General features: G+C 49.6%; 1 protein-coding gene across 1 annotated transcript; it reads left to right on the top strand.

The window, feature by feature from the left end:
• The first annotated feature begins 25 nt into the window (after nt 1-25).
• On the top strand, nt 26-26,013 carry PNP (purine nucleoside phosphorylase). Its single transcript, XM_028703251.2, has 6 exons — nt 26-344; nt 19,262-19,431; nt 19,590-19,693; nt 20,599-20,774; nt 21,308-21,498; nt 22,463-26,013. The coding sequence occupies exons 1-6, from the start codon at nt 322-324 to the stop codon at nt 22,678-22,680; spliced, it is 882 nt and encodes a 293-aa protein (XP_028559084.2). The 5' UTR covers nt 26-321; the 3' UTR covers nt 22,681-26,013.
• Nucleotides 26,014-27,895: the final 1,882 nt, after the last annotated feature.

The following is a 27,895-nucleotide window of genomic DNA, read 5'->3' on the forward strand; positions in this document are numbered from 1 at the left end:
CGGGGAGGAGGATGCTGGTGCTGATGCTGCCTCCTCGGGTGGGCAGGGCGAGAGCGGTCCAGGGCCGTGACGAGCGCCGGAGCCCCGGCGTTGCCAGGGGCAACCTTTGTGGCCGGCCGGCCGGCGGGCGCGCGAGCGGGCGGGCCCTCGGCAGAGGCTGGCGTCCCATTGGCTGGCGTGCCCGTGACGACACCGTCGCTCTCCCCGGAGGCCGGTAAAACGGCCGCCTCCTGCAGGGAGAAGCGCAGTTCTCCCGGGAGAAGAAAGAGCGGAGGGTCCGGACGAGGAAAGCACCGAAGCCCCCATCAGCCAGAATCCGACATGGAGAGAAGCGGAGATGAAAGGTCAGAATGATGCCGGTTGCGCTATATGTGGTATTATACACATATATGCACAAACACACATATATATTGCAATATATATAATATGTGGATTATGGAGTAAAACCGGGGAGATCGCGCCTGCACGTGGCTCTCCTTGGATCGGTTGCTTTGCAAAGGGTCAGGCGAGGTGGGGCGCGATCCCCCATCTTTTCAGCACCCTGCCCCCCTCGGAAGCCAGAAATTTAATACCATGCCGCGTTTTCTACCTCGCATCTTTATGTGTAGGGCTTTTCATTTTCTCTCTCCCTCCTCCCAGGGTCCTACTCTCTTAGCGACGGCCCCGAAAGGTAGGGCGGTTTTAGTGTTAACCCTCCCCCCCGTCCCATATTGTCGAAATAAGCTGAGGGACTCGTTCAAGACCGGTAACGCCGAAGCAGGGGAGTCCCTGATCTGCCAGCCTCGTGTCTCCTAGCGGTCAACTGGAGGTTGGGTTGCATCCCCCTTTCTCCCTCCATTCCCCCCAATCCGCTTTGGGGGTCTTTCCAGATTTTTCCTTCCTTCCTCTCCTGGCATTTAGGGTTGTGGATTCTAATGATGCCCCCACTGTCTGTGGTGGTAGGTGCAGAGGTGCCAACTTGAATAAAATTTTGGGGGTGGGGGTGGCAAGCAAGCCCCACCACATATAATCGATAACAAGACACAGCACACACACCATTTTAATGGCAATGCCCATCAACTTGGGCGTGGGTGGGCCCCTCAAATATTTTATTGGAGGGATCAAAGGGACCACGTCCCTAGGAGTTGGCAGGGTGGGGGTCTTGCGGGGAAGACCGAAGCTCAGACTATGGTTATGGCATTTGGGACACCTGGATCCCAAGGATGTTGTGGCCTGAAGCTCTTGGGACAGAGGAGCGGAAGGGGATTGGGTCTTTTGTGTATACATGAGGGAGAGCCTGGAGGTGTGGGGTCCAGTTGGGGGTCTGGAATAGGGGGTTGTACTGAGCAATGGGATCAAGTGGGAGCTGATAGTTTACATAGTGTTTTAATAGGAATGCTTAGGGAGATTTGCGCAGTTTTCCCTCACTTCAAAAAAAGTACTCCATCTCTCTCAAACACATACTCACACTCTTGCTTTCCTGTCTTTGCCTCACCCAGCCTACAAACTTCTCGGGTCGGTCTCCTCTTCTCACTTCTATTTTCACAACAACCCTGACAGGTAGGTTAGGCTGAGAGATAGTGACTGAGCTCAAGGTAACCCTTCCCACCTGTGAACTTTGTGGCTGAGTGGGAGGATTTGAACCTGGCCGTCCCTTTAAAGTAGGCTAGAATGATTTCCCTCCAGATTTCTGGGGGATGAGGGAAAGAAGGGCTGAGATAGCGCTCAGTTGACTTAATTCTGCTGATTTCAAGGCTCAGGAATGATTGAATGGCATCTTCGTACTTTACACTATTAATAACTAGAGGGAAGGGTGAGCAGGTCATGATCAAGAACACTAGTGCCTTTCTGAGGAGGAAAGGAAGTGGCTTTTTTTCAGACACTGCATCTGGAAAGTCAGGTGTGGGTTTATAAAACGTCAGATCTAACTTGGGAAAGACCTGGACATAACACCGCTTGAAGATGAAATACTTTACAGCCTAGTTTCCGTCATGACTCATGTTCCTCCAGCCATCTGCACTTCAAATGTTGTCTCATCTCAACCCCTGTGGTTTAGAAGTGTGGAGACTGCCTTTGCCCTTGTGGTTGTGGGGAAGCACTCTGCATGAGCTCTAAAGCACTGCTTCCCCCACATTCCAGGGCTGGGCTTTGCTATGGGAAAGTCGGATCTTATGGCCAAAGCCTGGGTGAAGTTCGATTCAAATCAGACTCTGGTTGTCCCAGCCTCTGGAAGACAAATTTAAGGGGTTATCTTGCAGTGGTGGCTGGGGGTGGGAGCAGAGGTTCAGAGAGAGAAGCAGGTGAGAAATTGGATTTATGGGTTAGGAAGCAGGAAGGGCACATGACCTTCTCCCTGCAACTGTTGGCAACCTCTTGATTTCTCATTACTTCCATTTCTCTTACATCTCAGCTCATCTGTAAGTTCCTTACGCAGCCACACCAGTTTCCTTAAACGCCTTCCACTTTTTCTTTCAGAGCAGAACGTCTGCACTAAATGGTTGTCAAGAACGACCATTTATTTTCTCTTTCATAAGTTCATTAGGAAAGTACACCAATGGCAAATTCAATATTAGGCAAGCCTGGTGGTTTCCATACTGTTTAACTTGGTTTACCCAAATGAAAGTAAAACAAATAGGCTAATTCAGATCACTCTCTAGGGCAGAGGTAGCCAACATGTGTCACAGACAAAAAAATAACCCATCATCCCTGACCACTGACCATGCTGGCAGAGGCTGATAAAGGGTTGTAGTCCAAAACAGCTGGAGGGCACCACTTTGGCAACCCCTGCTGCAAGACATGAAAAAAAATCGGGTGCAGACTTTGGCTACTGCCCTATGTACTGTATATATGCTGCTTAGTATGGAAACATCTCATTGCGTTTCTCATTTCTCATTTCATTACAATGAAATCCACTGAAATCTAGCAACAGCAACATATTTTTTGGGTAGGTGGGTGGTGAGACCAGTGGGGAGAAACAGCTAATTCAGAGACAGCTCCCTTTCTTTGGTAGCAGAGCTGCTAAAGAGAGGGAGAGAATATATCTGGGTTGCAATATGGCAACTCTGCTTCCAGCTGTTCTTTTGAACCAGGGATGAGGGAACTGGTTCTTCAAATGTTGCTGGGCTATAGATCTCATTGTCCCCGGCCACTGACTGGGGCTGATGGGAGTTGTAGCCTAACAATGTTTGACGGGCAGCCAACTGATCTAGATAAAGACTGCAGTGCTAAGAATGTAAGAACAACTGTGGTGGGTTAGGTCAGTGGCCCAGTCTAGTCCAGTTTCCTGTTCTCTCAGTGGCTAACCAGATGCCCCAGTGGGAAACCTGCAAGCAGGACCCCCCCCCCTCCCGCCATTGGTTTCAGAAGTATTAATATCTCCAACTATGGAGGCAGAGCAAAGCCATCTTAGCTGAGTGGCCATCGATAGCCTTGTGCATGCATTTGTCTAATCCAGGGATCAGCAAACTTTTTCAGCTGGGGGCCGGCCCACTGTCCCTCAGACTTTGTGGGGGGCCAGACTATATTTTTTGGGGAAATGAATGAATTCCTATGCCCCACAAATGCAAAGATGCACTTTGAATAAAAGGACAAATTCTACTCATGTAAAAACAACGTTGATTCTTGGACCGTCCGCGGGCCAGATTTAGAAGGCGATTGGGCTGGATCCGGCCCCTCAGGCCTTAGTTTGCCTCCCCATGGCTCTAATCCTCCTTCAAAGCCTTTCAAATTGGTGCCCATCCCTGCCACTTTTAGAAGTGAGTTTCATAGTTTGAATGTGTGAAGAAGTACCTTACAGTGGTACCTCAGGTTAAGTACAGTGGTACCCCGCAAGACGAACGCCTCGCAAGACGGAAAACCCGCTAGACGAAAGGGTTTTCCGTTTTGGAGGCGCTTCGCAAGACGAAGTTCCCTATGGGCTTCCTTCGCAAGACGAAAGCCCATAGGGAAATCTCCGGGACAGCGGGGAAGCGCCTCCGCTGTCGCCCGCCAGCATTTTAAAAAGCCCCGGGACAGCGAGGGACTTCTCCGCTGTCCGGGGCGATCTTAAAATGCTGGCGGGCGGGAGCGAAGCCTCCGCTGTCGCCCGCCAGCATTTTAAAAAGCCCCGGGACAGCGGGGGACTTCTCCGCTGTTCCGGGGCAATTTAAAAGCCCCGGACCATGCCCCAATGCCGGGCGGCGGACGGGAACGCCTCCCCCCACCGCCCGCCATCGGGACCATGCCCTGATGCCGGTGGACGGGCGGGAACGCCTCCCCCCGCCGCCCGCCATTGGGACCATGCCCCGATGCCGGGGGCGGGGCCGCGAAGCCTGGGCGCGCTGATTTCTCCACTGTCCCGGAGGGCTTTTGAATGCAGGCGGGGGGAGCAAAGACTTTCGCCCCCCCCCAGCCTTCAGAAGAGGTCGGGGGACAGACTGTCCCCGGACCTGGTCTGAAGGCGGTTTCCCTAGGAATGCATTAATTGATTTTCAATGCATTCCTATGGGAAACCGTGCATCGCAAGACGAAAAACTCGCAAGACGAAGAGACTTGCGGAACGAATTAATTTCGTCTTGCGAGGCACCACTGTACTTAATTTGTTCCGGAGGTCCATTCTTAACCTGAAACTGTTCTTATCCTGAAACACCAATTTAGCCAATGGGGCCTCCCGCTCCTGCCACGCCACCAGAGCACGATTTCTGTTCTCATCCTGAAGCAAAGTTCTTAACCTGAGGTACTATTTCTGGGTTAATGGAGTCTGCAACCTGAAGCGTATGTAACCCGAGGTACCACTGTATTTCATATGTCCTGAATCTTCCAGCCTTCAGCGTCATTGGAAGTTCTGGTGTTATGAGAGAGGCAGGACACATTTTCTCCTTTCACTTTCTCCATGCCACGTATAATTTTATAAACATCATATCATGTTGCCTTTTGCTCGCATTTTCTCTAAACTAAGAAGCTCCCCCAAGGCTACAACCTTTTCTCCCAGGAAATTTCCTCCTAAGACATTTCCTTAGGAACCCATTGACCTGGGAATTGGTCCTCACTAAACTGACTGGAAATGAACTCGCCTACAGGCATGTATAGAATTGCGCCATGAGGAGAGGCACACTTTAGTCCCAGGGGGACAAGTACGTTGTCATTTGCATGGAACCAAAGTGTGACTAATATTGCCTGGATCCCGATACTAAAGTATGCAAAACGTACAATTTGCGTCATTTAGTGTTGGGGCCAGAATTTAGCACGGAGGATGTGACAGAAAGTTGTACGGTTTCAGTGTAAAATATTATCTGGATTGCACAAGCTGGCTTACTTAAGAGGAGCTGACACAGTTCCACTGAAATTAATGGGGGGAGCTAGTCATGATTAAGAGTCCTTGATTTGAAGGGATACTAAGTTCAACAATCTGTGCCAGAAACAAACCCAATAATCCATGGCTGAAGAGTCTTGCATGATCTGTAAGCTTGCAACATTTTACAAGCAACCATTAGATAAATAATAAATGTGAAGTTCTTCCATTGGAGAACAACATATTGCTGACTCAATAAGGGCTGTTATTGTCCTACAAGGAAACTGATTATTGGACGCTCTGTTACTCTTTGGGGCAACTAGTTTAGTTTTCTTCTCTACCGGTCATTGTTAATAAACAAGGAGACCTCGTTTTTCTTTTGCACAACCTTCAATTCACTTCTTCAGTGAGTGAGGGTGGAGTGTTGGGTGAATGTACCGTTATTTATGGATTAACAGGTTTTCTACCCTGTTAGTCATAGTCGCTGAATAAGAAACCAGTTTTCTTTGGACTCTGCTTGGTAGGGCGAAGGTGATGGAAACTGCTGATCTGAGGGACTGGAAGGTGGGGTGTGAGTCCTTTCCAGGGGTGCTGTTTTGTAGAGTTTGTATTATTGTAAGCTTGATCAGGGATGGCACACATGGGGAAAATAGAGGGGTTCAGTAAAAAGAATTTGGCCTCAGTATCTGGATGTGCCCTTTCCCCATAGCCTTTCCTATGGTATATTCTTCAAAATACCACCACCAGTTCTTATTTTTTGAGTGGTGATTCTTAAACATACAAGAAACAGCATAATGGAATTTATGATTGTGCAGGAGGTCTGTGAAGAAGTCATTAAAGTGGAAACCTGTTTCGACAGCAGTAATTGTTGTTGTTCGTTGGCATCCGTCTGCAACACAATGGAGAAGTGTGCCTTTGTGGGTGAAGTCAAATCAGTTGGAGAGTTGCAGTGCCAACAGCTGTAGAGACCAATGCAGGAGAGACAAGTTTTGTTGCAGCTGGGGCAGATGAAGGCATCTGGTTGTGTTGCTGCAGATGTACCATGATGATCCTTCTTTCTGTGCTGCTCCCAGCAGTCATTTTTCCTCTGTGGATACATGATCTATCTGTCTCCAGGCCCTGTGGTTGTCTGCAAGGAACTCCCACACGGTGGGGTTGATATTTCCACCCTTCCCGTCTGGTTTGCAGACATCTTTGTAACACACACCTGATCTGCCTATAGCCCTAGTTCCCGAAGCCAGCCCCCCCCCAAAGCACATATTTGGGGCACATCCTGCCATCTTCCATTCTGTGGACATGACCAAGTCAGCGTAGCTGTCACTTGGATAGGAGTGTGGACATGGGAATGTGAGCTTGGGGGAGAACGTCTTGACACAGTTCATGTTGGAGGCGTTGAGGTATTGCTCCTTGACAGTTTTAAGTTGCTTACAGCTGCCTTCCTTAAAGCAGCATGCTCAACACGCAAGCCTAGTTGATCTCCATCTTGGAGGCTTGCCAGGTTGAACAGAGCCCTGTTGCTCCTTGAATGAATGTTCACACCATCTTCAGTTGAGCTGAAGGCATATGAGAGCCTTGGGGAGAGGAATATGCCAAAGAGACTCGGGGCAAGAACACAGCCCTGTTTCACAACGCTGCTCTTCATAGGGAAGGTGTCTAAGGATCAACAGTCATACCGAACGGTGCTGTGCTTGTTCTCTTGGAAGGACGCAATCATCTTGTGGACCTTCGGTGGGCATCCTATCTTGTGGAGCAGTGTAAGGGCCCTTTTTGGCTGATGAGGTCAAATGCCTTTGTCAGGTCCACGAAGGAGATGCACAAGTGGTGCCTCTGCCCCCGGGCATTTCTCCTGCCGCTGACGCAGTGAGAAAATCCTGCCAACTGTGGACCTCTGAGCTCCAAATCTTCATCGTGACTCGGGTAGACTCTGCCAGCAGGTGACTGCATTCTGTTGAGAACTATGCAGGCACAGGCTTCCCCCACAGTATTCAGCAGGGAGATCCCGCGGTAGTTGTTACAGTCATTAAAGCGGAAACCTGTTTTGACAGCCGTTAATGCTGTGTAAACACAATGTGGGCAATGTATTGCTCATTATCTCTCTGGTGTTTCTCCAGCACAAATCAGGCAAGGTTATATATATATATTCCAAATAATCTTGAAAGGCAGTAGCATTGTCCCTACGAATATAGAATTCTGAAATATGACTCATTTACACATTTGAAGGCTTTTGAATATATTTGCTTCCTTCTCATGATAAATGCCACTTCTTGTTGTCATATGGGAGGGGCAAAGAATTATGCAGGTCATGGAAACACCACTCCCTTTCCCACAGAATCCTGCTCAGATCCCTGTCCACCTTCCCCTCCCAGCTTCTGAGATTTCACCTCTCTTGCCAATTAGTCTTGAGGACTAGAAACTTGCTGAGAGAGAGAAGAAATGGAAACAATTATTTTTCCAGCCTTCTCCACCTGGAACCAATTCCTTTCTGTTTGACAGGTTGCAGTTTGGAAATGGTACATGTACATTCAACCTTGAGTGTGCCACTTCCTTGTTCCTTGTAGCTGTTGACTGACTAACCCATTGCTCTGATTGCAACCACGTTCATAGTAACCCTGTACGGTAGCAGTTTCTTACTGCACGCTCATTTTATGCATTGTAAAATTAGAGGCTGAGAGATAATGATTGGCTCCATTCCATCTGATAAGAGCTGGAACTTGTGCCCATCAGTCTTTCTGGTGGATTGCGTCAGCTACAGTCTTGCTTCCGCCTCACCTCCATCATTGCAGAGTCAATCACGTATGGTGTAGGAAGTTGTGTGTGAGTAGCCCATAGGCCTGAAAAGCCTTATTGGTGGGTGGGTGTGACCTGCTAGGTGCAGTTCTGACCGGATTCAGCAAAACAGTTCTTGTGTTCTTATGATTCCCTGGGGTGCCAACTGTGGGCACAGGAACATTGTGTTTTCGTTAGCAGGCAAAGGAGAACAGCCTTCTCTCAACCTGAAGCCCTACAGATGCTATTGAACAATACCTCCCATCACCCCTGACCACTGGCCACACCAACGCCCCTTTGGTTTGATAAAGTGGGACCTGCAACAAAATTCTGCAGTACATTCTTAACCCTCTTCAGGGTGCCATCCATTCCCTTCTCCAGGATTCCATAAGCTGTAAAACACTCAAGTAGGCCAGTTCAATCTTCCCTCCTCCCCAGTTCCTGTTTCCCAAATGACAAATTCAATATTCTGTGGCTCAACCATGTTGTGCACTTTTGCATATCTTGGGCTGGCACGCTGATGCTACCTCCCTCTGGGTTCTCCATGACCTGGGTTTGCTATTGGAGGGAACAATGGCTATTATTTGCTCATAAACTGGGTCCTCCTGGCGTTGATCTCTTCTTGCTAAGAACAGGCTTGCTGGATTAGACCAAAGGTCCATCCATGCTCAGCATTCCCTCACTGCCCTCCAACTATCCAAAGCAGACAATGAGGGCAGCAGGAGTCCTGCTGACGCAGAGATACAGCGTGTAACGCCAGCCCCGTTGGAGCAGGAACAATACCCCACGTTCCTGCTCCTTCCTGCTCAACTTGAAACCGGAGCATGACTAATGTCCTGGGCAAGGGTGGCATTGCAGCTACAGTCACGGCGAAGTACTTCTTTGCTTCATTGAGCAAGCATGGGAAGCTTCCCGATCTGGCCATTCGCATCCTCTCTCTGCTGTGCAATGGCACGATTTCCTGCTGGGCTCTCTCGCTTCCCCCTCCCCTTTCAATTGCATCACAGGCAGGCGGCCAACGAGGAGCTTCCCTGGCTCACACACCCCTCCTGCGGAGAGGCCAATCAGAAGCCAGAGATACTGCCGCAACCCCTTTCCTCCCCCTCCCTTCCAAGGCGAAATGATGATGCAAAGGCACTCGGATCTTGAGTCCTGATGTGAAGACATAACTTCCTGCAATTTCTTTTTGTTCTCTGACCCCACATTCCTCCCTAGTTTCCCTCCCCTTTCTGATGCCCTCAGTCTGAACCCACTGCCTCCTCTTTCTTCCCAGTGCTCTCGAGGCTTGTTCTGTAACCAGCCAGGCATGCATATTCCCATTTCCCCCATTCTGTAGAGACAGCCCCTGGCAACAAACTGAGCTACATGGGCCATTGATCTGACTCTTGCTATGGTTCTATGCCTTTGTGGCGAGATTTCGGGAATGCCTTTGGGGGGGGGGGATGTTCCCAGCATGCTTGCTTCTTTTCCGCTGCCTCTCCAGAAATCTATTGTTTGCCCCTCCCCCCTAAAGGTAAAGGTAAAGGTACCCCTGCCCGTACGGGCCAGTCTTGACAGACTCTAGGGTTGTGCGCCCATCTCACTCAAGAGGCCGGGGGCCAGCGCTGTCCGGAGACACTTCCGGGTCACGTGGCCAGCGTGACAAAGCTGCTCTGGCGAGCCAGCGCAGCACACGGAAACACCGTTTACCTTCCCGCTAGTAAGCGGTCCCTATTTATCTACTTGCACCCGGGGGTGCTTTCGAACTGCTAGGTTGGCAGGCGCTGGGACCGAACAACGGGAGCGCACCCCGCTGCGGGGATTCGAACCGCCGACCTTTCGATCGGCAAGCCCTAGGCGCTGAGGCTTTTACCCACAGTGCCACCCGCGGCCCCACTGCCCCTCCCCCCTACCTACCTCCAAAGAGGTTGGGGAGCCTTATGTGGCTCTCCCTCCTCAATAATAATAATAATAATAATAATAATAATAATAATAATAATAATACCCAAGACCGGGCTCAGGGTGGCCAACACCAGGTATAAAAACAATTGATTAAAATACAACTTAAAAACAAGATTAAAATATAACATTAAAATGCAGCCTCATTTCAGTAGAAACTCAAATAAAAAACTTTTTGGGGGATGAAAACGTCAAATCTTCACCAAGGCCAACTATCCAGACTGGTCCTACGTGGGCCAGAAAAATGCCAGGGAAGTCCCCAAATAGGAGTTCCATCACAGAAGGAGAAAGGAAAAGGGAAAGAGGGGGAGGGGATCAACCTCACAACAACCCTGTAAAGTAGGCTACATTGGGAAAGAAAGCAAGAGTGTGTGAGCCTGGCTTAGGGTCCCCCAGGGGGTTTCCCCCTGAGTGGGCCTGGCCACACTCACTGCTGGAAAGCGGCCCTTGACAGCTTTCCACTCGGGTAATCCAGCCCTCTGGTTGAACAAGAGCCCTGCTCTAACACAGCCTTCCTTTCTGCCATTGTGATTGGCAGCACACACTGGATCTCCTTCGTGCTTTTCCATCCAGGCACTGACCAGACCTGCTTAGCTTCAGCGAGATGAGATGGTGCCGTATGTTTATAGAGCATGTGCTGAGAATCAGATATAAAATGTTCCTGACTGGATTTGCAGCTGATTGGTAAGGTCCAGAGCCTGATCCGTTGTGTTTGGTTTGCTGTGGCCCTTGCCCCCAAAGTCCTGGAACAGGCTGTTGTAAACAAGCAGGTGAAGGAGAGCTTTCTGTATTGTGTAAGGGACAAAGGGATATTGACTGTTGCTGTGGACGTGTGGGGTGAGGTCAGGTGTTTCCAGCATGTTTTGGTGCGTCCACCTGACTTGCTCACTGCGTGACCAGGAATGCACATTTGTGTGCTTTCATTTGGTTGTGTACTTTAAGATCTAACGGACCCCGGGGTTTTCTGGGGAGCCCTTTAGGCTCTCTGGAGTAGTTTGGATTCATTCTGGCCACGCAGCACGTCACCCGCTTCTGACTCCCTTCCAAGAGGAGGCAATGACCCTGCAGTGCGGAGCAGAGTGTCCGGGCTTCAAGTTTGTGCGCAAAAGGGGCGGATCAGTCACGGCCGGCAGCCAACCTCTGTCAGTCATTAATCTGGAAAGACACTGGGGAGGGAAGTTGAGTGATGAGCAGGTCTCTGTGTTGAACGAGCCCTGAGGTCAATGGGGAATCAGCTACGCCTAAGGGTGGATGCAGAAGTCCCTGGAGACAAGCACAGGACTCCCATCGCCCCCTAGATCTCCCCTTCAGTGCTGGCCAAGGCATTAACTAACATACCTTAACTAGGGTTGACATTTAAAAAACCTTGCTGGTCCATTTGGACACCAGCTCCTGCTTTTGTCCATCTCTTCCCCTTGGTGGTGCCTGAAGCAGGTTAGGACCATAGGAAGCTGCCTTCAAAACATTGGTCCATCTTGCACTGTCTACACACAGACTGGCAAGGGCTCTGCTGAGTTTCAGACTTAAGGACTTTCCTATCCCTGCTTGGAGATGCTGGGGATCGAACCTGTGACCTTATGCATGTGGAGCAGATGCTCTACCACTGAGCCACCACTCTTTCCCTTTCTACAGCCCTTTTTTTTAAAAAAAGCCCATCACCACATTCCATGGCAGTGAATATCCCTCTGCTGCATGCTGCTGCTCTGCAAGGCTAGCCCTGTTCTCTCCCCGCAGGAGTCGCTCTGCTAATCAGAGACACTTTGCACATGCTCAGAAACCCAAGGAAACGTATGATTTGGAAAGCTGGCTGCCAAGTAAATCCCTCCCCACCCCCAGCTTACTTATTCAAGCAAGAAGGATGGCCAATTCCTTCCTCTACCCACAAGCAGGGCACCTGTGTTTCTGGCAGGTGTTTAGCAGGTGCCATTTCCCATTATTTAGCTGAAACCCTGCCAGAAAATAAAACAGATTGGCAGGCCTATGAGGAAGGCAATAAACTAGACTTAGAAACTGTCATGGCCAGATCAAGCGTTTATCCTTCTTCCTTTTTCTGTGTTTGCTTTAATCTGCCTTTATCCTCAAGGCTGCCCTATATTACCCTGATCTCATTACACGGCTGTGATTATTGGACATGGCTATTCAGTGAGAGCCTGCTATCCTTCTGCATAGCTCACTGCAGCAAGGTGGCTGACAGCGGGCCGTTCATTTCTGCAAAAGGGCGGGAAAATTATTCCCTTGCCTAAAATGTTGGAGAAATTCTCCCAGTCAGTGTAGATGGTAATGAAGTAGATGGAGCAAGAGTCTAGACTCAGTGTAACACAACTTCCTTCCTATGTTCCCAAGCAACACAAAGCAGATGAAGGTTTTTCCTCTCCTGAGACACCTCTGCCTCAGATGTGTTGCAGCCTCATCGTTTGTCAACAATTTTTTTTTAAAAAATCTGCCTGTGCTCTTCTGCCTTTCACAGTGTGGCAGATCCTAAGCAGGTGATAACACTTAGCTCCCTGCCCTGAAATATGTCCGGTGCTGATTTATCTGCAGATCAAACTGCCCTGAAAGGTACAAGGACAGTACAGACTTTCTTGTTCTCCCCCCACCGGTCAGTTTGTAAGCCGAAATGACAAGGATGATGGAGCTAACACACACAGGATCTTTACAGGTTCCCGGCACAAGTCTCTCTCTCTCTCTCCCCCCCCCCCAATACTCTGTGGTGTGTCAGCTGTTTAAACGGGTGGGAAAATGCTCTGCCCTTAGCAGGGGGAAGACATCAGTCGCAAGACGTGATGAGCACAACTTTGCCCCCGCTACACCCCGGCCCGCCGGATTTCCTTTTGCAAAAGCCCAGCGCTGCTCCTGTACGTGACGTATCGTGAAAACATTGCAGACATCCTTTTTGAGAACTGTTTATGACTGTGTTAGGGACAGACGTGAGAGCGGTGGGGGAAACGTAACATGCGGTTGGCAATCACTTCCTGTTGCACTCCTCCTTCCCCAGGTTTCTACATGAAAGCCGTGCTGCAAATCACTTTTCCGTTTATGATTGCTGAGAAGGGCTTGTTGTTGTTGTTACTGTACAAACCTATGAGTCAGCTGAGTTGAAGGTGCTGGAGTTTTCCTTCGCTGCCTGCCAGGGATTCTCCAGCTGTGATTCCTTCACAGCAGTGGGTTGGACTTGGATGAAACCCTTTGGGTGTCCCTGACAATGGTTCTACGTGACTTTCTGCAAGTAGAGTCCATTCAGATTGGGCTCCTTTCATGCAACTCCACCAGCCGACTCCAGAGAAGAAAAGGGAGCCCATCTAAGTAATACAGGGGAATCAGCTGGAAGAATAGCATACCCTTCAAGGGTCCTGGTTTTCCCAAGACATTCCTGGAATTGCAGAAGCTGTTCCCTGAAAGGTTAAAAAGAGTTGGGGAAGGGGGCACTTGCTATAAATAAAGGGTCTAGCTCTGCCCCTCTCATCAGGTGTCACCTGCAGTCTAAGTTCACACCGTACATTTAAAACTCTACCGTACCACTTTAACAGTCATAGCTCCCCCTCAAAGGATCCTGGGAATTGTATTTCGTTAAGGGTGCTGGGACCTTGAGGGGTTAAACTACAGCTCCCAGGATTCTTTGGGGGAAGCCGTGACTGTTAAAATGCTATAAATGTGGTTGAAATATATGGTGTGACCTAAAATGGTTTGGCCCATCCTCAATAGTCTTATTTTGCTGCGTGTGTGTGGATCAGGGTTCAGTTCTGCTTATTTGGGGGCTAAATGTCACTGTATGAGGCAGGTGTTCCTGCGCTGCTTGGCTTTCTAAGTGGGACAATAAGGCCGGCCTGTAATTTAAACCCTGTTTGAATACATCGAAATGGATGTGTGAGTACAGAGCAGCTTAGATGGCCCCTAAATCCCATGTGGCTTTGCAGGGACATGCGAGAAGATCTGTTTGTGACCACAGGCAGAGCATCACCGTGGCCTCCTGGGACACATTGTTCATATTAAATTATAAAGAAAGGGGGAAATATCTCTGACCCACACTTGGTCATTGTCCCTTCACCACACACTCAGTGTGGCTTCCAGGAGCCCCTGCCACAGATGTTCTGTTGGGTTGCCATTTTTTCTGCCTGGTTTCTGTGCCTTTAATAGTAACGAGAAGGAACATGCCGGGGAGGAGAGTTCTCCTGAGAAATCTGCCCGGGAATGTGGCCTGTGTCTGACCTTGCCTGATGAAATCTTGTTTGGAGAACTCCCGTCTGTTTTGGGGTTGTGTCCCAGCCTGAACCTCGGGAATGCTGAGGATTCCAGGTTTTGGATCAGGCAGGATTCTGTGGTTTAGCAGTCAAACTTTCTTCCCAGGGAACTCTGGGAATTGTCTCTCTCTGAGAAGAACAAGGGATCTTCTAACAGCTCTCAGCACCCTTTGCCAACTGCAGTTCCCAGGATTATTTTGGTGGGATCCTTGACTATGCAAAGTGGTGCGACGTTACTTTAAATGTGTAGTGCAGATGGGGCCCCAGATAATTTAAAAAAACACAAATAAATTATCATTACAGTTCATCAGGTCTCAAGCGCTGCCATGTGTTTATTTCAGGTTTTTCTTTGCTGAGTGTCAGTGGGAAGTTTTGGCTGTGGTTTGGGTGAGAATATCATTTGCTGTGAAAAAGGAATGGGAATATATACATAGCAGGTAATAAGAGGCAACAAAATAAAAGATTTTGAGTTAGAGGACACCATTAGAGGACACCACACCATTAGAGGAGTGGTGCTCTTGAGTTATCTGCAGAAGGGGAGCTTACAACCTGAGACCTGACACAAAAAGGAAAGGGTTGGGGAGGAAAAAATCAAAACTCCAGGCACTGTTTCTTAATGACAAGCATTCTTGCAATGACCACCCAGAGCAGAGAGACTTTGAGGAGAATGGAAGAGGAGACAAAGGTTGCTGGTCCTTTTAGGAGAAGTGATACAGAGGCAGACTTTGGTCTTTCAAATTTCAGAAGTGCCCTGGGCAAGGATCTCTCTTGCCTGTGGGATTCTCCTCCCGCACCCATAGGAGGATGGCTGCCTGTGCTGTGAGATGCCCCTCACCTGCCTTGAGGATACCTCATAGGATGGTGTGAAGGGAAAACTTCAGTTACCCTCACATAGAGACAGTAAATGCACAGGTGGAACAAAGAAGCAGAGTCTTTCCAAGATCTGCACTGGGGCCGATGTGTGCCTTCTAAAGACAAACAAAACAAAACTAGGTTCATAAATGAGCAGCACCATTGTGTGTGTAGATGATGACGCAGTTAGTCTTTGGCAGGAGCCCCATGGAAGACTGCCTCTTCAGAGAAAGGATCTTCCGCCATCCCTTAGGCTTCCCACTTTATTGGGCGTCCGCGGAGGGCGAAATATTTATACGAGATCTCGGAAGAAGCCAGAGGATAGCCACAGCTTGCCAACCTGTGAAGTGTTTCTGCCCAAATAGTGTATTAACCCGCTGAGCAGAGACAGAAAAACATATTACTGTATAAAAGGCGTAACAGTGTCCTCAGGCAAGTCTGGCGCTGGGAGTTGTTAAGAGAAAGCTTTTTGTTTGCTTAGTCCTTTCATATGATGCTCAAAGAATCAGTCACCTTGTCTTCTTCTTCTTCTTCTTCTTCTTCTTCTTCTTCTTCTTCTTCTTCTTCTTCTTCTTCTTCTCCTCCTCCTCCTTCTTCTCCTCTCTCTCTCTCTTTCTCTCTCTGCGCTGTTGTTCCCTGTTAGCTCAGTAAAGTTTTGGGGGGTGAACCCCTAAAACGACAACAAGATGGCATCCTAAGGGTTGGGGATACAGATCCCCCAAGCCAAGAGGGATCCCAAAAGAGGGTTGAAGCTTAGGGTGAAAAGTGAGCGGGGCACCTGTCCTTTTTAGTTTGATAGGTGGTATGCATTATATTTATTTATTTATTTATTGCATTTTCTGGCCCAAGGATCTTATTCCGCCCCCCCCCCTCGGCATCTCTCCCTGGAGACACCGTTCTTCTGAAGCAGCTGTGTGTGTTCTTGCTGCAGCTTTGTCCTAAGGCTTGGCGGGTGGCGCTGAGAAGTCCTGCCAGCACCAAAAAGGCATTTAAATAGGTTTAAGCAAGCAGATTAGGAGGTGACGTCAAGGAGCAAGGCACGTGGATTTCCCCTTGTCTTTGAACCCTTTTGCCCAGGCTCCCTGGTCCTTTGACACAGCTCCACGACCCTTGTAGGTTTCAGGAGGGTCTTTCCTCATTTTTGGTTCTGTTTAAGTGGCTTCCTGGCCCAGCTGCTGCCAGGGGCTGGAGGTAGAAACAGAGGTCTTTTCCCTTGGCCTTAGGCTCAGGTTGCCAGGATTGGGCCCAGAGAGAATCCTAGTATGTTTCCAGTGTTGTGGAGAAGGGAGTAAGTTGTGGAGAAGGGAGATCTTTTCCATCACCACAGGTGATTTCCATCCTGTATGCACACAGATAGGCATGGAAGTTCCCTTTTCTTATGCAGATGTTCAGGATCCCTAGAAGGGAAAATCAGTGGTTTGGAACTGTGGTCCTCAAATCTTATGTCATAATTAAAATGGTTAGTCTTTAAGGTGCACAATTTTTATTTTTATTTTTTTGCTGCAAAAGGCTGTAACTGCTCTGAAGAGGGTGCCCAAAGTTTTGTTTGTGTGACTGGGACAGATGTGAACCTGTGCCCCTCCAGAAATTGTTGGAGTCCAGCTTCCATCAACTCCAGCTAGCTTGACCATCGGGCAGGGAGGGCCACAGGTTCTCTGCTGACAATTGGGGTGTCACAAGCACACAGCCCCACTTCCCCCGGGACACGTCAGCCGATGCAGCCACAATGTTCCCCCGGAGGTTAAAATTCAGGGAAGGTTTATCTTCGGAGAGTTCTGTTTGCAGGTTGTCTCCTGCAATGGAAAGCTACAAAGGAAATTGCAACCTGGCCGGTTCGCCAACTGGAATTTTTTCAAAGCTACTGTGGTGCAGCTTAATTTGCAGGAATGGCCTGAGGGGAAGGGCGTTGGCGTTGACTTTGGAAGATGTGATTTGCGTGGAGTTTCATTGGCATATTTGGAAGAGGTTGGCACTGCCAGCTAAAATGGAACTCCCTTTAGATTATGGTATGGCAGCCCAAGATCTGCATTTGGATCAGAGGAAGGAACTGTATATTCTCCAAAAAGTGGGGACTATTTGGTGGGTATTGCCAAGGGCGCCACCAAATTCGCCAAATTCACAACGGGAACATGAGGAACGATAGAAGCACTGGGCATTCTTGAGAGTTGTTTGGTTTTTCTTGAAATGGAGTTTGGGAGGACAGTCGTAGAAAACTTTGTGGAAAGGATATCTGAAAGCAAAAGATAAACTTGCAAGTAAATTGATCAATGGCGTTTTCATTTTTGAAAGCCAAGGTGGCCTGGTGGCTGGAACTGGGAGCCACGGTGTTACAAGTTCAAATCTCACACCAATACGAGAGCTGGAACAATGTACAGTAGTACCTCTAGTTATGAACTTAATTCGTTCTGGAGTTCTTAACCCGAAACTGTTCTTAACTAGAGGTGTTCTTTCGCTAATGGGGCCTCTTGCTGCTGCTGCGCCGCCGGCACACAATTTCCGTTCTCATCCTGGGGCAAAGTTCTTAACTCAAGGTAACTCTTCCAGGTTAGCGGAGTTTGTAACCTGAAGCGTTTGTAACTCAAGGTACCACTGTAGCGGTTACGACTTTTGGATGAGGAGGGCTGGGGAGACCCGAGTTGATATTTTCTCAGCATAGCCTACCCCACAGGGCTGTTGTGCAGTATGTGTGTGATCTATCCAGTGGCGTAGCATGGGGGGTGCAGGGGGGGCCGGCTGCACCGGGCGCAACATCTGGGGGGGGCACACTCGCAGCTCTCTGCTCCTACTAAAATCCACGGGTTAAAAGGTAAAGGTACCCCTGCCCGTATGGGCTAGTCTTGCCAGACTCTAGGGTTGTGCGCCCATCTCACTCTATAGGCCGGGGGCCAGCGCTGTCCAGAGACACTTCCGGGTCACGTGGCCAGCGTGACATCGCTGCTCTGGCGAGCCAGAGCCGCACACGGAAACACCGTTTACCTTCCCGCTTGTAAGCGGTCCCTATTTATCTACTTGCACCCGGGGGTGCTTTCGAACTGCTAGGTTGGCAGGCGCTGGGACCGAGCAACGGGAGCGCACCCCGCCGCGGGGATTCGAACCGCCGACCTTTCGATCGGCAAGCCCTAGGTGCTGAGGCTTTTACCCACAGCGCCACCCGCGTCCCTAAAATCCACGGGTTAGGGGGCGCAAATTACTTGCCTTTCCCCGGGTGCTGACAACCCACGCTACGCCACTGGATCTATCTATCTTTCTGGCCAGTTGTGGCATTCTGTCCTCCTCTGAGGAAGGATGGGATGTAAACATAGTATGTCAATCCATAAAAATTTTTTGGTCTGCAGCCATGCCCAACTTGGTACCCTCCAGGTGTTTTGTATGTGGTGATAAATGTTGCTCTACCTTCCATTGGAAGGATCCCTAGAGTTGTGTAGGCGAGGTGCCTTAAGCATGCAGTATGCAAGTGGATTTTGAATTAATGCAAATGCAGATTAATAATTAACAATTAGGAATGGTTTGTTTTGAGTTTCTCCCATGGAAAAGGAATAGTTTTGAAGGGGGCACCAGTTAATTTATTTTACTTCACTTTATCTATTTCCCCCAGTGCCGGGTTTACATATAAGCTAAACAAACTATAGCTTAGGGCCCCACTCTCTTGGACCCACCCCAAAAGGAAAAAACCTGGATGTACATTTCCAAAATATAAGATAAAAAACAAATAAAATAAAACCTACATACAGCAACAGTGTTTTGTGTTGTATAGGCTCATATTTTGTTATGTGCAAATGGCTTTGGATACCTATTAGGTCCATAAATTACCTTATAGCATATATTCAACACAAAAAACAGTGACAATTTGTTGTTGGCTAAGGACAGCTGGACATATCAAGGGCCCCATTACCTTCAGTAGCTTAGGGCCTCATCAAACCTAAATCCGGCCCTGCTTTCCCCCCAAGAGTTTAGTGCAGCGTGTACATCCTTTCCCTCCTGACCCATCCCACCTTATCCTCACAACAACCCTGCAAAGGTAGGGCAGACTGAGAATTAGTGTCTGGCCCAAGGTGACCTGGTGAGCTGCATGGCTGATGTTTGTACTTGGCCAAGCTTCAGGATTAATCTGTTTCTCACTTGGTGTGTGTGTTTGGTTGCTGCCCCCTAGTGGCATGAAGTCTGCCTTGCAAACCCCAGCCCTGCCAACCATGTGTATATGTTCATCTCTTTTTCTCAGGTACACGTACGAAGATTGCAAGCGGACGGCCGACTGGCTGCTGTCCCACACCAAGCTCCGGCCCAGGGTCGCCATCATCTGCGGCTCGGGCCTCGGAGGGCTGGCTGACCTCCTGAAGGACCAAGTGGCCTTTGAGTATGGCAAAATTCCCAACTTCCCTGAGAGCACAGGTAAAAATACCACAAAACCAGGGATGGGGTCAGATGTACTGTACGGCAGCCACTAGGGGGTGCTGGTGAGCAGCAGCTGGAGGAGGCGCTACTGTACAGCACAGTGGCCAATAGGGGGCAGCAGCGAGTCCTTTAACACTTTGCTTGCCTCATTCCAGTTGTCGGTCATGCCGGAAGGTTGGTGTTTGGGAGCCTCAGTGGAACTCCAAGCGTGGTGATGCAAGGCCGCTTCCACATGTACGAAGGGTACCCGCTCTGGAAGGTGAGTCGCTCCACAGAGCTGCAAACCTTTCGAAACTCGAGAGGTGTCCAGCTGATTACAATTCCAGGAGTGGGATAGTCAATAGTAATGGACAGTGGTAAAGAAGATAGTGCCTCTGAGCCTATGCAAAGTTCCTCTTCGTCTTCACGGGCCCAACACATCTGGGAATGGGATGACAGGTGAAGATGGTTCCACAAAATTCAGCCAAAATTTAGCCTCATCAATCCCTGTTTCATGGTTCCTTGGGCATGTGCAGAGTGCAGGGGGACCTGAGAGCTGAAGGGGAAGAGTTTTGGCTTAGGACTGGGTGTAAGGTCCGATTTCAAATCCCCGCTCAGCTGAGTGACTTTGAGCCAGTGATGGCCTCATCGTAGCCCGCCTTGCAGGGCTGTTGTGTGAGAATTGCATTGAATGCAGGAGGGCTGGCACTGCCTGGCAGTGTCTTCCCCTGACATCACAGTATTGGGCTTGAGGAACTCAGCAGAGAAGAATGCGGATGAAGCTAGAAATTTTTGTGTGTATATATATTAATGCTTTATTAGAATTTCATTTATAAAAAGAAAGAATGATAAAAAAAGAAAAGCGTGAATGAAAATAGAAATAAAAGAAAAATACTCAATACCATTTCCATTCATTAATATACAGATATATATAATTATCCTAGTACAAATATCTTTATCAATAACCTAATATATTCTGTGTAAGGTTGTTCCAAATATCACATGTACCCAAAGAAAGTCTGTGTCTATATGCAGTCCGTACATAAGTTGCTAGAATTTGTTGGTCCCCGCCTGTCACTGACTCCAGCTCCACCTACTGTATGGGCTCCAATGGGCACCAGCCATGACTGGTCCCAAAGTGCCCTTCTACCTCTCCTGAGTGCCGCTTCTGTCCCTCCCTCCCAGGTGACCTTCCCGGTCCGGATCTTCCGTCTGCTCGGCGTGGAGACCCTCATTGTCACCAACGCGGCTGGGGGGCTCAACCCCGAATACAAAGTGGGGGACATCATGGTGATCCGCGACCACATCAACATGCCGGGCTTTGCTGGGCAGAACCCCCTGGTGGGGCCGAATGACGACAGGTAAGGTGGGGCTCTCGTCTTTCCTCTGTGAGGTTGGCCCCAGTAGACTCTAGAGGCTCCCTTTTCCTCTATTATGGTGGTTGTGGAGAACTTGAGAGCCTCCCAATGCTGCTGGACTGCAACTCCCAGCAGCCTCCAACCAGCATGGCCCATGGCCAGGGATCATGGGAGCTGAAGTCCAGCAATATCTGGAGCCTTGCAGGTTGCTCACCCTTCCCTTCATAGCAACATGGGGGGGGGGTGGTGGTGGTCCTCCAAGTCCATCTGTTTGAGCTTCCCTCCCAGAGGATGGGCTTTTAACTCGCCCAGCGCTGCTCCTGCTCACAACAAGTCAGGCTGTTTGGGAGGCAGCATAGCCCAATGGGTAGAGCTCATGTTCTCGTGCAGGAAATTCTAGGCTCAGTCCCCAGCTGCTGTGCACAGTGGTTGGCTGCTGTGACAACAAGATGGTGGACTAGATGGGCCATTGGCTTGATCCAGCAGGCTCTAGTTATTTTTTTAATGTTCCTTCTCCTCCCTCCCCTCGTCCACAGGTTTGGGGTACGTTTCCCGGCCATGTCGGATGCCTACAACGAAGACTTGAGGAAACTGGCCCACACGGTCGCGTCGGAGATGGGCTGCTCCGGGTCGGTGCGCGAGGGAGTCTATTGTGCCTTGGGGGGTCCCAACTACGAGACCATCGCCGAATGCCGCTTCCTTCAGCGCCTGGGCGCTGACGCCGTGGGTCAGTTGGGGGCAGAGCAAAGGGGGCTTTGCGGGGGGGGAGAAGAGGTACGTTGTGCCATTTTGAAAGGAGGCATTCTCTGCCACCCCATGCTGTTGGCTGCCTCTAACATGGGGTAAAGGTAAAGGGACTCCTGACCATTAGGTCCAGTCGTGACCGATTCTGGGGTTGTGGCGCTCATCTCGCTTTATTGGCCGAGGTAGCCGGCGTACAGCTTCCAGGTCATGTGGACAGCATACCTAAGCCACTTCTGACAAACCAGAGCAGCGCACGGAAACGCCGTTTACCTTCCTGCCGGAGCGGTACTTGTTTATCTACTTGCACTTTGAGGTGCTTTCGAACTGCTAGGTTGGCAGGAGCAGGGACCAAGCAACAGGAGCTCACCCCGTCGTGGGGATTCGAACCACTGACCTTCTGATTGGCAAGTCCTAGGCTCTGTGGTTTAACCCACAGCGCCACCCGCATCCCATGGGGTAGCAGAGCCTATACTTGTGTTTGTTGTGGGCAACCATTTCTATGACCCCCTTACCCATGAAACAGGCAGCAATTAAGCAGGTGCAGTTTTACTTGGAGCTGCAGCAAATGGTGGGGGAAAGCCCTCTCTGGGGCAGGGCTGTGCAGAGCGCAAGTTGGGGTGCGCTGGCATGACCTAATGCACCCACATATTTAAATCCCCCCAGGTGTTGTTGGACTACAGTTCCCATCATCCCTGACCAACCTGCCAGGGAGCTGGAATCTAATAACATCAGGAGGGCCACTGGGTGCCCACCTCTGATGCAAGACCCCTGAGTGTTTCACTCCAACCCAGGGGTGGAGAACTTCAGGCCTGGGAGCCATACACGGCCCTCAGGCCTCTCAATGTAGCCCTCAGAACTTTGCCCAGATGCAGTTGCAGCCCTCTGGCTGAAATTTTTTTTCTGCCCCTGCTCTAACTTCTCAACCCCCCACTTTATTTTCCCCTCAGGCATGAGCACCGTCCCCGAGGTGATCGTTGCCCGCCATTCCGGCATGCGCGTCTTCGGTTTCTCCCTCATCACGAACAAGGCCGTCCTAGACTACGAGAGCACGGAGAAAGCCAACCACGCCGAAGTGCTGGAGGCCAGCCGCCAGAGCGCCCGCACCCTCGAGAAACTGGTCTCCCTGATGGTGCAGCGCATTGAGCGCAACAACAACTTGGCCTAGTGGTGCACTTTGCGCTGGCCCCCCTGCCGATCTCTCGCCAGCAACGTCTTGCCAAGTGGGAGACCACACCCCGCTTGTCGTCTTGTGACGGAGGATCGTGCGCGGACCAGGCGGGGAGAGCATGGCGACTGCCCCGTCTTCCCTGCCCCCCGAAATATTCTTCCTTTGTCGAATCCTGCTGCTGAGTCCTCTACTGTCCAGACGGTAGTTGGAAACGTCGTTCCGCTGCAGTACCTTGGCCGTCTCTGGCCGCCCGAGGGCTGCGCCTCTGTTTGTGTTTCTGATCTCTAGCCTCTGAGACGGTGCCGCTCCATCTTTGTGTGTTTGAGTGTGAGTCTTTCTCTCGTCTCTCCCCTCGTATTTCAGGATTTTGTGTACAGCTCTTAGGTTTCCCTCCTCGTAATCCCTGCCAGGGCAGGAATAAGGTTGCCAGTTCCGGTCGTCTTTGATCTTACGGGCCTCTTACTAATTTACCACTTTCATGGCACTTCGCTTTTTAAAGGTTGAGTTACAGAGAGCGGGCTTCTGAAACCCTGAAAGCTTCCGTTTCAAAATGGCCGCTCTCTCGTCAGCAGGTTCCTCAGGTAGAACCTAGCTAATACTGTGCTGCTCGCTTGATCGTGAAGGCCAGGATTTCAGCCCCTTGGATGTCAGGATGCTCACTTTGCCTTGAGGCGTCCTTTGTAGGATCTCGGGTTGAACTCGATGGGCCTTTGGCCTGACCCTGCAGGCTCTTAAGTTTGCTAGGAAATGGCTTCTTTGTCCCCCTCAGAGATCAGTACTTCCCCTCAGATCAAGCAATGGCCATTTCTCCTTCCAGGATATGTGTGTGTTTGTGTGTGTGTCTTCATTTAGTCCCCTTGTTCGTCTGTTTGAAGACTCTTTGCCTCTCCATAAGTGTTGCCTCTTCTCGGCTTCCTCTAGAAGGGCTTTATGGATGGAGATGGTAAGGAACTTTTGTTCACTCGGAACACATTAAGGGGCAACCGGTCTTGCTCTGTCCCCAACATATCAGCCCCAAAGGTGGCTAACGTTTGGACTCTAAATATCCAATGAATTACTCAGAACCTGGGTTCATCCGCGCACAATAAACCACCAAGGCCTCGATCTCACAAAGAGCAGCAGATTGGGGTAGCAAGCTTGTGTTTGGATCAGCTTGAAACAGCAGATGCGCAGCTGACATGACAGAATGCCCTTCCATGCGTAAGCAATCCCTGCATGTGGAAAGCTAGCTCATCATGGAGCTAGCTGGCCTAGAATCCTGACCTGCTAGTTTTCTATATGCAACGATAATTTTTTATTTTTTATTAGTTTGCACAGAGGAGCATTCAGCGACGGAAGTCTGAAACAGCTTTGCCACCCCTACCCCTTTGTGACAAATTACTCCCAAGGTCCTGCTGTCTCTGTGCCCATCTCCAGCCTCTTTTAAATGAAAATATTATTAAGTGAACGGGGTTGGTTTTATGTTGCCACCCCTCTAGGAACCAAAGGAACAACATTGTGTACGTTTCTCTGTCAACTCCTTTTTTTTTTTTTTGCCTCCAAAACCCAACAAACATTCCCATCTGGATTTCCACTGGAAGTGGCCAGTGGTAGTGTGGGAATGGATGATCGATTTCCTGCCATGACACATGGGATTGACCCATGGATATTCAACCCCCCCCCCAAAAAAAAAATCATTCTGCGGTGGAGAACATGGTTGGACCATTGCAACCCTGCTGCAAGCGATGGGGTTCGGAGACCATTCTCTGAACGATGGACATCTTGGCTTTGAGACAAACCAGCTTCTAATCTAGAGGGTGACAATGTGAGACACACACACACACACATGCACATGTTCTTTTGGTGCTGGGATCAAGGATCCTCCTGGTCGCTGGCCGCCTCCATGCTGAGGAATCAGAGTACTTGTGAATGTATACTGTAGCCCCCTGGTAAGTCTGAATTTGGCTGCCTCCAGAGCTTTGCTTGTGCCTTGCCACACAGATTTGCGGCAGCTTGGTGTTAGTGAAGGCGATCCCTTTATCTCTCCTTTCGCGTTCCAGGCTGGAGTGGTCCTCATTTTGGGCCTGATGTTATTCACATCTCAGTGACACCAGAGCATTTTTTAAATTGGAGCGGATGACTAGAGGGCTTCATAGAGTGGCTTGTGAGGGGTGTGTGTGAGCGAGCGAACAAACAAAGGCTTAGTGCTAACTCCACAGAGGCCAGAATAAATCACTTACGCTCTCCACTCCTGCCAAGACTTGCCCAGGGCCCTTTTGGCAATAGCTTTGCTGTCTTGGCACAGTAGTGAACACCCCAGCTGCTGTTTCTGGTTTGAGAGAGAGTTGTTCCCGTAGCAGGAGTCAATTGCTTTCCTGTGTTGCTTGCACCAGCCTGGTGTACTCCAGATGTTTTGGACTACAACTCCCATCATCCATGGCCAGCACAGGCTGATGGGATTTGTAGTTGGCAAAAGTAAATTTGCATACTCGGTGTGGGGAATCTGTCAGCCTCCAGATGCTCTTGGACTACAACTCCCATCATCCCTGACCATTTGAACTAGGACTGGGTGGGGAGGAGCTGGAGTTTGACAACATCTGGAGAGCCATAGGTTCCCATATGCCTGGTTTTGGTGAACTTTACCCGACACCACAGAATTTTCGCAGCATGGAACCTTTCATCCAGTTTGGATGATTTGTCGGGCCTCACTTTGTCCTGTCCATTATTTCCAGTGGGTCTACTCTGAGTAGGACTAACGCCAGATCCCAACCCTCCCATCTCACATCAAATTCCTATTTTAAGGCCCAGATAAAAAGTTGCCCACAGCCCTTGGTCCTGCAGAGCAGAAGCCAGCACAGATGAGCCTTTGATATCTTACATCTCTGCATGTGGGCTGCTTTAAAAGTTGGTTTCACTGGCCCCGTGTTAATCTGGGAGCTGTCCAATCCCGGATGGGCTTGATTTCCACATAAAGCGATACATGAACTCAGGTACAGCTGCTGTCCTGCTTTGCTGACTGCGCTCAATACTTCCTCCCTGGTTTCTGCTTGAAAGGCCTCTTCCTTGTCTCTCTATTTTTAATTATTTTATTAGCAATATCAGTCCACAGACCAGGAAACTGCCCCCCCTAAACCCTGTAGATGATGAGGCAAAGAGGAACTCTGGTATGAAGGACACAATGATTTATATCCGTTCAGCAGCTCTGAAGGATTGGAAATGATATATAAATATATCTATATATTTTTGTAGAGCATTCTGCACTTTCTTTGTTTTATTTAAATGAATGAATGGGCCTCCCTGTTTTAATTATTAAGACGACGTGAGTAAATAATAAAAGCTGGAATGAACAGATCTGACGTGCTTGGCTTTGTGGGTTTTTTTGTTGGATCAATTCACTGTGGGCAGCCCTGCAGTAAGACGGACGGAAGGAGAATCTCGCACCAAGTTTTCACAAATTGAGTCCCCTACCTTGAGGAATAGGGAATCTTATACACAAGAAGTTGGCCAAATGTGAAGCTGGGGTAAAGTACACCAGATCCAGACTCCATTCAGGAGACAGGGCTATTGTTTTATTTTTATTAGGTATCTTGTGGTTTTATATACTGCCCTGAGACCGCCGGGTATAGGTTGGTATATAAATAATAATAATAATAATAATAATAATAATAATAATAATAATAATAATGCTAGCTGAGCTGGCGTAAGCCTGGCAGAGGTCAAACAAGAGTTTGAGTAAAGGGACCCCTGACCCTAATGGTCCAGTTGTGATCGACTCTGGGGTTGCAGCACTCATCTCGCTTTATTGGCCGAGGTAGCCGGCGTACAGCTTCTGAGTCATGTGGCCAGCATGACTAAGCCGCTTCTGGCGAACCAGAGCAGCGCACGGAAATGCCGTTTATCTTCCCACTGGAGCGGTACCTATTGATCTGCTTGCATTTTTATGTGCTTTCGAACTGCTAGGTTGGCAGGTGCAGGGACCGAGCAACGGGAGCTCACCCCGTCGCAGGGATTCAAACCGCCGACCTTCTGATTGGCAAGTCCTAGGCTCTGTGGTTTAACCCACAGCGCCACCTGCGTCCCCTGAGTTGGAGTTAAAGGTAAAGGTAAAGGTACCCCTGCCCGTACGGGCCAGTCTTGACAGACTCTAGGGTTGTGCGCCCATCTCACTCAAGAGGCCGGGGGCCAGCGCTGTCCGGAGACACTTCCGGGTCACGTGGCCAGCGTGACATCGCTGCTCTGGCAAGCCAGAGCTGCACACGGAAACACCGTTTACCTTCCCGCTATAAAGCGGTCCCTATTTATCTACTTGCACCTGGGGGTGCTTTCGAACTGCTAGGTTGGCAGGCGCTGGGACCGAGCAGCGGGAGCGCACCCTGCCGCGGGGATTTGAACTGCCGACCTTTTGATCGGCAAGCCCTAGGCGCTGAGGCTTTTACCCACAGCGCCACCCGCGTCCCTAAGAAGTAGTGTTTGGATTTGATATCCCACTTTATCACTCCCCTTCAGGAGTCTCAAAGCGGCTAACATTCTCCTTTCCCTTCCTCCCCCACAACAAACACTCTGTGAAGTGAGTGGGGCTGAGAGACTTCAAAGAAGTGTGACTGGCCCAAGGTCACCCAGCAGCTGCAGGTGGAGGAGCGGAGACGCAAACCCGGTTCCCCAGATTATGAGACTACCGCTCTTAACCACTACACCACACTGGCTCTCGAGTTGGAGTTAGGCCACCCTTTTTTCCAGCTTACCTTGCACCATGGTAACAAGTCACATGACCATGCTAAATGGGCTTAGGATCTGGTCTTAAGTCCTCCGTGCCACATCCAGTTTAAAATCCACCAGCCTTGGCTCAGCCAGCTGGATCCCAGTTCAGCCAGGATACGCCTAGCTGTGTGCCAGGAACCTCTTGGCTCAGCTGGAGATCCACTGGATCATCTCATCTTGGTAGATCTTGGTTTTCTAGGTTTTCTCCCTAGATTTATTCCCCTCTGCTTCATGGTGGATTTGAGATCATCTCTCTATGTCTGTGAGGTTCAGGAGAAGTACAGGTTAAGAGCTTCATGCTCAGTCTAGCCTTAACATAGCAGAATTTGAAAGTTCCATTTCATCCCCACCCACAAACCTCACAGCTATGAAACTACGGCAGTTTGGCCCTTAACAGATTTATCTATTGGATGCACCGCTGGTAGGCAATTAAAAACATTTTTAAGTTTTGTGTATTGGATATGGGATTATAAAT

Source organism: Podarcis muralis, chromosome 13 (assembly GCF_964188315.1).
Source record: "Podarcis muralis chromosome 13, rPodMur119.hap1.1, whole genome shotgun sequence".
Classification (NCBI taxonomy): domain Eukaryota; kingdom Metazoa; phylum Chordata; class Lepidosauria; order Squamata; family Lacertidae; genus Podarcis; species Podarcis muralis.